Here is an 11,137-nt window from a genome sequence, read left to right as displayed (position 1 = left end):
GGGCTTCTTCCCGGTGACCGCGGCTTTGTAAATCATCTGCATTAACCCGGGGGGTGCGGGGTGGAGGGAGGGGGGAGGCAGGAAGAGGCTTTTAATCCCTGGTGTCTTTGTTCCGGCTCGCACACATCGGAAGCAGAGCTCAAGCCGTGTGATCGCTTTTTGTGGAAGAGGAAAGACATTCGCCGGCACTTGGGCGCATCCTGGCCTCCCGAGCGGGGCTGGAGGCACGGCAAGGGGCACCCCGGGACCGGCGGGTACCCGCTCCGCCCGGTGCATCCCTCCAAGCCCCCAGCGCACACCCGCTTTTCTCCTCCCCGCCACCCCCACCTCCCCCCCAAGATCAAAAGCTCCTCTCTGTTGCAAAAGGACTATTTTCTCAGGCGTCCTTCCCCACCACAGCTTTGTGAAAAGGACAATAGACTCCTGTTTCAGTGTTGTTGGCACCAGCCTTGCATAATACAGGAAGCAGCATTTCCTTTCGGGGGTGGAAAATTAACTTGGATCGTGCGTTTCTCTTTTTATTGCTGACCGTACACACCCCGGGAAATTCGGCTCGCTGGCTCTCGGGAAGGGAAGCGGCGGCAGCCTCCTCTCCGCATCCTCCCCGGCGCAAGGGAAGACCCGAGCGCGGCTCCGCTGCCCGCGGGAGGAGCGCGCCCCGCTCCGCCGGCCGCGGGGCGAGGGGCCGGGGGCGCCCTGCGCCGTCCCGCCCGGGGCCGCCCCCCCTCAGGGCTCCCGCACGGCTGCGCCTCCGAGCTCCGCCGCGGGGCTGTCCCGCTCGCCCTCCGGCTAAAGGTGGCACTGCGAGGCACAGCCTCTGCTGGTTCTTTGAAGGGGAATGCAGCCAGCTTATCCCCTCCTGGGGAAGGGGGGGGGGGGGGGGGGGGGGGAAGGGGGCAGGGGGAGGGGAGAAAAAAAAAAAGAAAAAAACCGGGGAAAAAAGGAAAAAATGAATAAAGAAAAAGGCCTTATTCTACTTGGGACAGTTAAAAAAAATACAAAACACAACAAACTGAGAGCTCAGCCCTCTGACAGCTCATGCTACCTGTAAAGTCCATGAAGTAACTTTTCACCAGTTTCTTCTAATGATATTAACCCTTGCACAATGCTGTCCCAGCAAGGGCACACGCTTATTAATAAAACATTAAAATAAACATTAAAATGTCTTTCTAATCCAGCCCTCCCGGGAGATGTTCAACCCTTGTGGTACAGGGTTAAAAAAGACATACTTAGTCCTGTATAGGCATAGAATTCAGGGCAAGTTTTACCTCAAAAAGGCTGTGTGTGTATAAAGTATAATACACATTCCACAGTTGTTCTTCAAATGATGTTATGTTACTCATTGCCTTGTGGCAAACATGGGTTTGGATTCAGTGACTGCAGCCCCATCCTGGCTTCTGAGAAGCTCAAGAGAAGTCCTGTCAACCAAAAATTTCTGGTCTTTCCCCTTTAGCTAACAACAACCTAAACCTCAGCTTCAGGAGCTGAGTCTATAGCTTTGCAAGGTAAGGACACACATAAACCGTATCAGCAGCTCCTGGTGCTTGTGAGATGAATTTATGCAAGATCGTTCTCCCTCCTGGACCTGTGCTGGATCCTATCCTGTCTGCTGGACCTGGTGACAAGAGGGCATTCCCAGACAGGGTTTCAAAGCACCAGATGGGCAGCTCTGAGGCTTGCCAAGTCAGCAAGCAACCCTTTTCTGCCTGCATGTTGTGCTGATCAGCTAGTTATGGTTTTCCTGCACTGAAGGAAGCAAAGATACTCATCTCATAGTGTGGAAATGACACTGTTGCATCACTAAGGTAATAACCGCCCACAGCACCACGGGTATCTCATGGAACTGGAAGTGAAACAATCCTTTTAATTATCCCTGTCAGTCAGTTTCATTTTTTTACTTATTTCTTTTAAACACTTTTTTATGCTTTACTTTTTTACTTATTTTCAAGGAAACATGTTGTGGGAAAGAGATACCTTAAAACTGTTGTCTTGAAAATCTCAGTCGTGGTGGGAGAACGAAAAGAAAAGAATGCTAGTGCATTTCAGAGGAAGCTCTTTTAATCCCTCTGGATCGGTGCAGCTCTCCTTAGTCTCACTCTGTAAAACCTCATTCTTACTACTTGCAGATGGAGCTGGAGATAGGCCTGACATGGTTCTGGGCAAACATGGCAGTGGGCCCTCTTTGTTTCCACCTGTCTGGCAGACTTCCGTTGCTACTGATTTAGCCCAGTTGGACCTCCCTGGGCCCAGAGCTCCAAACTTGTGCCCTGAATCCTCAGTCCTGAAATTGCTCTGCCTGCAGTCGTGTAAGTGAACCAGCACGTGGGGCAGAGAGTACACCAACCCTATTATTTGGGGCATGTGTGGTGCAACCATATGCATTACTCTGGTGCTGCAGGACCCTGACGGTGCTGTACATATCCCACATTTCCCAGTACAACTTCCAAGATACTCCTGTGAACGTCATTTCTGTGGTCAGGTAACCATTTGCTGTTGTCCACATTTTGTATCCGATTTGTTCCAAAATAATCAGGACATCGGCGTTCATGCATATCTCTGAGTCACCAGCTCCTCTGCGAGCAGCAGCTGCGCGGGCTCCCGGTGTGGAGGCCTGGTTTGTATTATGGTGAGGGAAACACTAAGCCTCTAGGGGCTGGTGTTTGGGGTGGTATGCGGGAAAGAGCTCCTCATTGTAAGACTAGTTTTCTTTTCATGGCCCAATATTTTCTTGGGTAGTTTTCCCTTTTTGACATGTTTTGGTTTGGTTTTGTGGTTCTTTTGCTGACCTCTGGTTGTCTTTCCCACTGAAATGCAGTGACCTTGGCCCGATGCCACAGGGAGGAGATGCAACCGATCCTTTCATGTGGTCTTGCCTCTTTCTAAGTAGTTACCCTGGTACGTGCGTGTACTGATGGCTCCAGGAAAGGCGCACACACACACACATATATAGATATATATTTTTATATATATATCCTCCCAGATAAAGGAAAGAAGCCATAGCTGGGCACTGCATTTCAAGTGCCTGGGAGATGAAGCTGACGACTGCTACGTTACCACCGCACCAACCCAGCTCTGTTGGAAGTAGGTCATTCCCATATTGATGCAGGTGTGAACGCATGCAAGTGGGGTCCAGCATATAGTGGAAAAGCTTACTAAGATTCTTCTGTTGTACTTGTGTTTTTCAGGGGCAAAAAATTCTTGCTCCACTCTTTTTTTCCCTGTTCAGTGCAATATTGCTGAGTGTGCCATCAAAATCGGTTGTGTATTATTTTGAAAGAAAATGTGCATTGTAAGGGTTTGCTTTTAGTAAGAGGGATGAAACCATTGGCGCTCTGCCATATGGTCCTGACAGGAAGAGGAGATGCTGGCAGAGCCAAAACCATGTTGGATGTTCCAGGGAACACTGAGGGCTAGCTGATTCCCGAGTGAGCCAAGCACAGTAAAAAGGCAGGTGGGAGCAGCTGCCACACCAGCAAGGAGCAAGACTGTGGAACAGCAAGTCTTGGTCAGGATCAGGTCCAGAGAAAGTGGTTAGGGTCAGACACTGCCTGGTGATCACTCAGCGAGGACACAGTCGTGGAACAAGACTGGGCACTGCTATAGCTGCTGTAAACCATGGTGTAGCATAAGCTGGGATCAGCTGTATGGCCTCAGTTTAAGAGCGGCTCCCAGGGGACAGGAGGGGCAGACCCTCACCTCTAGCTTTCTCCACAACGGTTACTGCCAGCAAAGATGCTGACCTTGTACTCCACCAGTTAAGCTCCTCAACTCAGCCACTGAAACTCCTGGAAGGGGGGTATTCTCCAGGCCGGAACAATGCAGGAACTCTTACCATTAGCTTCCTAACCACCCAATAAAATACTGGTAATTTGATTAATTGCTGGTGACTAATTGCAATAAAAAATGAGCAGTAGCAAATCACGTGTTCCCGTTACCTCTACTTTCTTGCTATGATTAGACAGCTGCCTGCTTTGCCTGCCCTCAGAAGTGGACCTAACTTTGATGTAAGTGGGAAATTGGATGAAGTCGTCACACAATCCCTTCTCTGAGCTGTCATACCCTTCTGTGGAGGACAGGCAGCAGTGCTGTGAGGCTGTCCTGCAAGGACTACTTTGTTGCAGCTTTGGGCTGGTGTTGCCACACACACTGACTGGGTACAGAGCCAAGAGCCCATACAACATAAGGTAAAGCTCAGCCTTGCTGAGGGAAAGCACAAGCACAGCTGCAGTTTATGTCTCTGTGTACATTTACCTATGCATGTGCCTGATGGGCACGTGTAAGTAGCTGTCCCAGTAAACACTGTACTAAAGAAGTCTCAGCTTTTTCTTCTCACAGTCCTGGAGTAAACTAAGGAACTTTACTTTGGTTTACATGCAGCTTTCAATGTGGTGGGCAAATTCAAATAACAGCAGCAGCTGAAGTTACAATGATGGTGCTAAACAGGATTCACTTGATAGTGTGCTGCTTAAACTCTGTTCCTGACATAGGGAGATGGGACCAGAGGATGTCAAAATAATGGTGACCAAAAACACCTCATTGAAAACAGAGTGGAAAAGAGAGTCAGAGGAAGGTCTTGGGTAGAGTAGACCCAGTCCCTCTCACCTAGAATCTTGCTCCAGGTTACAGTCTCCCCAATAGCTAGGTGAGTGTAAAAAGCTCCAATATTCTTCCAGTTGTCTCTGTTCACTGGGTCTCCCATTGCGTGAGTGTGCTTTGAGCTGTATCAGTGAAACAACCCAGGTTATAAGTGGCCCTCCATAAAAAGCAGGCAAGTTGCATCATGGATTATTTCACCAAACTGTTTTACACGAAGTCCCATAAGCATTTGTTCGCCCCAGAAATGGTTGTGCCAGTGCAACTGACAAGGGACAAGGGACTGTGGGAACCGAGAAGGCTCCCACTGGGGGACAAGGAGCACTGGACCCTTTCCCACTGGCTCTGAAAAAAATTGTAATGTTTGCAGGTGACTAACTGAAATACCGCTTGGCTTAAATTTTGGGTCCTGGGAGCACCCAGTCCTCTTCAAAGAAGACAGTTGGCAGATGCAGATTCCGCAGAAGACCTGCAGAGGGAGATCCAATCTGCTCTGCTTTGGACATTTTTCCTTCTCTCCCAACAGTTGAGCCTGGGATCCTCTCAAAGGCAGACTAGTCTGTTCCTGTGAGGTGTCTACCTCTCTGCTGTGAGTACAGGTATCAACAGGTATCATGAGGTTGTTCAGCTGTAACTCTGGCCCATGCAGTCTTCTTCTACAGGCAGGCACCCTCTGTGCAGGTGCTGGTGGTAGCCTTTGGTGTAATGCTCTGAACATTAGGATCAGTGCCACAAGGAGCTCTTTCGAGCATCAGTGCAAATAAAAAATTGCTTCCATGGCTGGAAAGAGTCAGATCGGGTTGGGAGGGTATCAGCTGCTGGTGTGAGTGGGATTTTCCAGGCCCTTTATTTTTGCCAGGTCCATGGGAACTGTCCAAGTGATTCCTCCTAGGAGACTTGGCTAAAGCCTTAAGTCAGGATGTTCCAAGTGTCCTAATTCCAACAGGGAGTAGCATCCACAACCTCAGGATGTGCCCCAGTGCCTTGACTAAGTCATATGCGTGTTGAGAGGAGTCTCCACCCCACCTGACTCTTGAAGCCAGACATGCAAGAGTCATAAAGACTGACTGGCAGAGAGCAGTCAAGAGGCAATGTCCTGGTTAAGAATTCAGCTATGAAAGGTCCTATGTGCTCAGGGTGGTGTCTGTGTTTCTTTGCAGCATGGTAGTCTGCTGCTCAAGGTGGGCCCAGGGGCTGAATGCCCTGATTAGTTGTTTTTTCAATCAAATTTCCAGTTGCTCATTTTCTATGTTGTTCCAATGAGTCTTGTTGGCCAGGGAGGGGTAAGGGATGCACATTGGAGAGCTGGTGCTTTTGCTGCCTGGCAACTTGATGATCTTAGTGTCAGATATATGGGTTGTTCAAGCAAAAGGCTTGGTAGAAGCCATCTTCCTCCAGAGCAGGGTAAAATTCAATAATACAAGGTACTGCTGGGCTGCAAGTGAACACTAAAACCAGATGTTGTCTACTGTGAGGGCTGTTTCTCCTCTCTCTTTTGCAATTTCTGTAGTGCTGGAGATTTGCACTATCATCAGCAGCACATCAGCCTTGCAGCAAGGATGTTTGCCTGATACATTTTAAAGAGGGCTTACTCTCAGCTGCTAAATTTGGTTGATCTCCTTTCTAGCATTTAGTAACAGCCTTTTTAAAAAACAAAAAAGGAAATTTCCCACATTTCAGAGCTGAAGGGAACGTAACAACAGTTACATATCCTTTATTCCAAGGATAAAAATTATCCTCACATATGCCAACCACTACTTAGCATTGGACCAAGGCCTAAGGTATGAAGAGATCATATTGCCTTTGGGATGGACATTTGCCTGCGACAGGTCTATGAGCAGCTCTTTAGTGTTTGTTTGGCCATAGTACCTAAACTACTCTTCACAATAAGTTCTCATCCTGGTAGGTGTTGCCAGTTAGAGGGCAGTACACCAAAATTAAGCTCAATAGGTTCCGCGCAGCCCTCCCCTTCACTCGCACACTGTTCATCTGTCCAGATGGTTCAGCCTATGTGTTTCTAGATGCCTTTCATCCAGTTCCAGGCACAGGCTTCGCACTGTATCTTTTTCATTCTGCTTTACAGGAACATCTGCTCATCTGCTGCCTCTTTTCTTCCCGATATCTCACTACCGGGGTCTTTTCAGTCTTCATGCAGGCCTTGTATCTCTTCTTTCCCTGGCTTTAGCATATGAAGAATGATGAAGGTTTTGGGGCAAACCTGAAGGTTTGCCCTCCCTGGTCCTCAGCTTGTTGGGTGGATCAGAAGCTGATGACATCCATTGGAGAAGGAAGGAGGTATGCTTTGCCAGAGTGCTGTGGTCTTTGGAGGGCCATGACAGAATGCAGCTGTGATGTAGGAGGTGTGAAGAGGGCAGGGAGGAACTGGTGTGGCATGGCTGCTGAGCTTGTGATGGGGGCCTGCATCATCTCAGACTCAGCACGTACTCACCACTGGGTAGGTCAAAGGCAGGAACATCCAGTTCCCTGAGCTTCTTCCACAGGGAGCCCTTGCTCCTAGGGGGTCTAAGCTGTCAGGATGCCCAGTGTCCTAGTTCTTGTTGGTCTGTCCTCCCTGGCCGACTGTTTTCCCAGCTGCTGTCCTCTCCGCTGGAGGAGGTGATTTCTTATGAGTCATCCTCTTCGGGAAAGAAACCTTGGGGTTCTTCCCCCTATGGTGTGGGCAGATTAGGGGGGAGGTATCCATAACTATTTTATTTTCAAGGTCTCAGCTGGGGGCAAGAAGATTGGAAAATGCAGACTTAAATTCTTAGTTTACGGTGTCACTTATGGAGTCGGACAGAACCGTGCAGGAAATATTCTCACAGACTTTAAACTTGAAAGTTAAACACTTCTCAAGTTAAAAACAAGACCAACTTGTCATCTTTTTTCTTGCACAGGACGGTCTGGTGGGACACAGGAGATGTGAGGTCTATTTCTGGCTCTTGTCACCAGCTTCCTATGACCTTGGACTAGCCACCTAACCTCTTTATGTGCCTCCATTTCCTTCTTTGTAAAATGTGGGCGATCACATTTACCTGCCCCATGCAGACAGTCTTGCAACTTACTTCTAGCACAAAAGCATAGGAAGCGCCATACTGGGTCAAACTAAAGACCTGAGTCATCCAATAGCCTTTCCCTGGCCCCACAGGGGAAAAGCAAAACACCGAACTTGTGTTCTGCTGTCACGGGCTCTCTCACGGTTTTTCACAAAATAAGGCACGTATGGAAAACACGAGCTGAGTGCATAGGGAAGGGAAATATGTTTGTAGGATAGTGCTGGATGTCGCAGGGTCAGTGAAGGGCGGACTCCCGCAGCATCCTTAACCAGTGCTGCCCCTGCCTGGCTCCGCTGCTCTGAGCACGCAGTGCCGCCGGCCGGGGACCCGGGCTGGTGCGGGTCAGGCCCCGCGCAGGGCAGGCTGCCCCGCCGCTCCCCCTCCCCGGGGAAAGGGGGGCGAGCGGCCCCCAGGGCACGGGCAGCGCTTCGGGGCGCTCCGAGCATCGTGCCCGGCAGCGGGGGAAACGCTGTGGGGCACCGGGCAGAGCCAGCTCCGGAGCTGGGGACGAGACGCGGCGCTGCCGGCGTCTCCTTGCGGAGCCGGAGAGCGGCTCTGCGGGACGGGGACCGCCAGCGCTCGGCCTTTGGTCCGGGGAACGCAGGCACGGTGCGCGCCTTCCCGGGGGAGCCGGGCGGCGGTGCGGGCGGCGAGCCCCGCTCCCCGCCCCCCGCCCCCGGCGGCTGGAAACTCCGCAGCGCCGGGCTCCGGCTGGGGGCGCGGCCGGGCTCCGCGGGGGCGGGGGGCGGCCGGCAGACCCGCGGGGGAGCAACGCCGTGCCCGCCGGCGGGCGGGGGACGCGTCCCGGGGAGGGCGTGCTCCCGGCGGAGGATGTGGGCAGGGGGGGCGGAGGGGTGCGCGGTGAGGGGTGGAGAAGTTATAAATCAGCGGGGCCGGGGCTGGCCGGTAATTGATGCCCGCGGGAGGTGAAGCTGGCAGGGCGGCCCGCAGCAGACACTCCCTTTCCGCGGGCCGGGGCGGGCGGGGAGGGCTCGGGGCTGCTGGATGCGGATCCCGCGCCGCGCTGCGCCGTTATCTCCGCCACCGCGGCAGGAGCCCGGGACCGAGGAGAGCCCGTCGGAGCCCAGCCGGCGCCTCTGCCTCTGCCTCGCTGCCGTCGGCAGGGGAAGAGCCCTGCGCTCCCGCGGGCAGGACCATGCCCCGCCAGCTGCTCTCAGGGACCGTGCTGCTGGGAGCCGCCCTCCTGCTGGCAGGTAAGGGTCTGCCGGGACCCGCGGCGCCCTCCGGCCCCGCTCCGCGACGTGCCCCCGGCGATGAGCCTCCGCGGCGGCGCCCCCCGCGCCCCTCGCCGCACGCCGCTTGTCGGCTGGAGCCGGCGGGCACCTGCCTCCCCTCTGCCCCTCTCCCCTGCGCAGAGCCGGGGAAGCGATCCGCCCGCTTTCGGAGGGTCGCTAAACGCCGCATCCCGAGCGGTCGTTCGGCTCCGGACCGCCGGCGGCATGCCCCGGGAGCGGCGCCGCGGGGGTGCCGCCGATGCGGAGCCGTGGTGCCTCCCCTCCTCCGGGCGAGGCGGGGGTGCCGGCGGGGAGGCGAGCCTCTGCCGGGCACGAGGGACAGCCGCTCTGGGAGATGCCCGAACCGGTGCATCACGGAAAGCAAGCACGTCTCGTCTGCAGGGCAGGTTTCTTTCCTCCACGTGTCAGCCTCTCGCAGTGAAGCGGGGAAGGTGCCCGTTCCCATCATACAAATCCAGGTCCCGCTGCCTCCCCGGGCCCCGGGCAGGACGGCGGGGCGGCGGGTCGGGGCTGCCTGCGGGGGTGGCCGCGCGGGTACCCGGCGTGAGTCTCTCTGGAGAGTGGGATGGAGTTGCCCTCCGGCGCCTGCATCCCGTAACGCTGCGTGTGCCGGGATCGGGTCAGCGCAGGTTCGCTTTCCTTCCTCGTGTCTTACTTCGCTTGCAAACGAGGAGCCGGCCGCAGCGCCGTGGCGGGGAGCGCGTCCCAGCGTTGCGTTGCTGGTCACCTGGGAGCAGGGGTGCGTGGGGCCGGGCAAGCGCCGGTCCCGCCTGGGCTCCTCGCCCCGCTGGGCCACCGAACCGTGGGGCAGCCCCGCGGAGCGGCCCGGCCCGGCGGTGCCGCAGCCCTCCCGCGCTCGGGCTCCCCGTGTCCCGCACGGAGATCCCAGGTGCGCCCCGGGTCGCGGAGACGGCGCGCAGCATCGCCGGGCCTGGCGGCCGGCTGGAGGCGAGACCGAATCCCGGGTGGGGAAGGAAAAACCCGAGCTCCCCCCGGGACCGGAGCCGAGGCCCTTGGCCGAGCAGCGCGGCGGCTCTGCGGTTAGCGGTGCGGCCGCCCGGCCCCCCGCGCTGCCCCGCACAGTGGCCGGGGCCCGGGCAGCCCCGTACCGCTGATCCCGGGCAGCCCCGCACCGCTGAGGCCGCGGGAGCGGCCCCGGCCCGGTGGGCTCCAGGCGCTGCTCCTGCTGTCGGCGGCGACGCCGCATTCCGGGGCTGCCCGGGGGAGAGCTGGCGGGGCCGCTCCGACGGGAGGTTTTCCTGCTAGGGAAGTGCTGATTCATCAACTTTGATATGGATATGTAGGTATTCTGCGCCCCCCCCCCCCCCCCCCTTCTTTTTCCCAGGAAAGTGCTAATTTCCCCACATTATTCGTCACTGCCAAGGAGGTTCTTATGTCCAGGATGAAATAGGCACGGGCAAGGGACACCCACCCTGGATACAGGAAATGTGGGTTCAAGTCCTTGCCAGGCTTCCTTCACAGCTTGAGCTTGAACTTCAGCGTCCCGCTCCCACATGGGCTCCCGCAGTGACCAACTATGCTGGGGGACTGGCTTCCTCTTTCCTGTCTGAAAGGTTTTCCATTGTGCAAAGCATGGCAAACCCACTGCCCAGGGAGAAGGTGGACTCTTGTGAGCCAGGGGCTCTAAGAGACCCTAGTTCACCTTCCTGTTCCAGAGACTGTCAGGGACATGTGCACCCTAGATCAATTCCAATGGGAAAAACTTGGCTTGTTTAGGGGAAAACAGGTGCTCTGGGTGCTGGGCACATCCCGGGGTCGGCTCAGGTGCCGTAGGCACCAGAAAGATTCTTCTCTATAGTTTGGCTGAGTGCCTCTACAACTGTTTTGCTAGAAATTCATACCCTGCCTTAAATGCACAAGACATTGTGCTCCAAATCAGAATTTAGATTTCCTCAAACGTTTTGATTTTGTTCCACTTTAATTATTTTTTTTTTTAAAGAAAATCACCCTTGCACAGCTTTGTTTGGACATCCCAGGTTGATCATGCTTCTTCTGGGTCAGTGGTAAAAATTCCCATACTTGCATTTGCATGGTATGTTTGCATGGAGAGTTTCAAAGTTACTGGTGAAGTGGTGGGATGTCTTGTACCATGCATATCTCTCTGTTTTTCTTCCCATTTCACTTTCCTTTGATGCCTATTTACCTAAAACTCTTATTTAGGCAATCTAGTGCTTCCCATTTCAAGTGTTCTTGATGAAGCTCAGTTCATCA

At 54.4% G+C, this 11,137-nt stretch overlaps 1 protein-coding gene across 1 annotated transcript in view; it reads left to right on the top strand.

Annotated features, from left to right (window-relative positions):
• Positions 1-7,897: 7,897 nt before the first annotated feature.
• FLT1 (fms related receptor tyrosine kinase 1) overlaps positions 7,898-11,137 on the top strand; it is a 118,493-nt gene continuing 115,253 nt past the window's right edge. Inside the window, exon 1 of the mRNA XM_080376377.1 lies at positions 7,898-8,863. Within this exon, the coding sequence (XP_080232503.1) occupies positions 8,563-8,863 (301 nt within the window). The 5' untranslated portion in view covers positions 7,898-8,562. The remainder of the gene's footprint in view (positions 8,864-11,137) is intronic.

This window comes from Falco punctatus (genome assembly GCF_963210335.1).
Source record: "Falco punctatus genome assembly, chromosome: 2".
In the NCBI taxonomy this organism is placed as follows: domain Eukaryota; kingdom Metazoa; phylum Chordata; class Aves; order Falconiformes; family Falconidae; genus Falco; species Falco punctatus.
The sequence above is the reverse complement of the archived record's forward strand: the minus strand, read 5'-3'. Positions and strand labels throughout refer to the sequence as shown.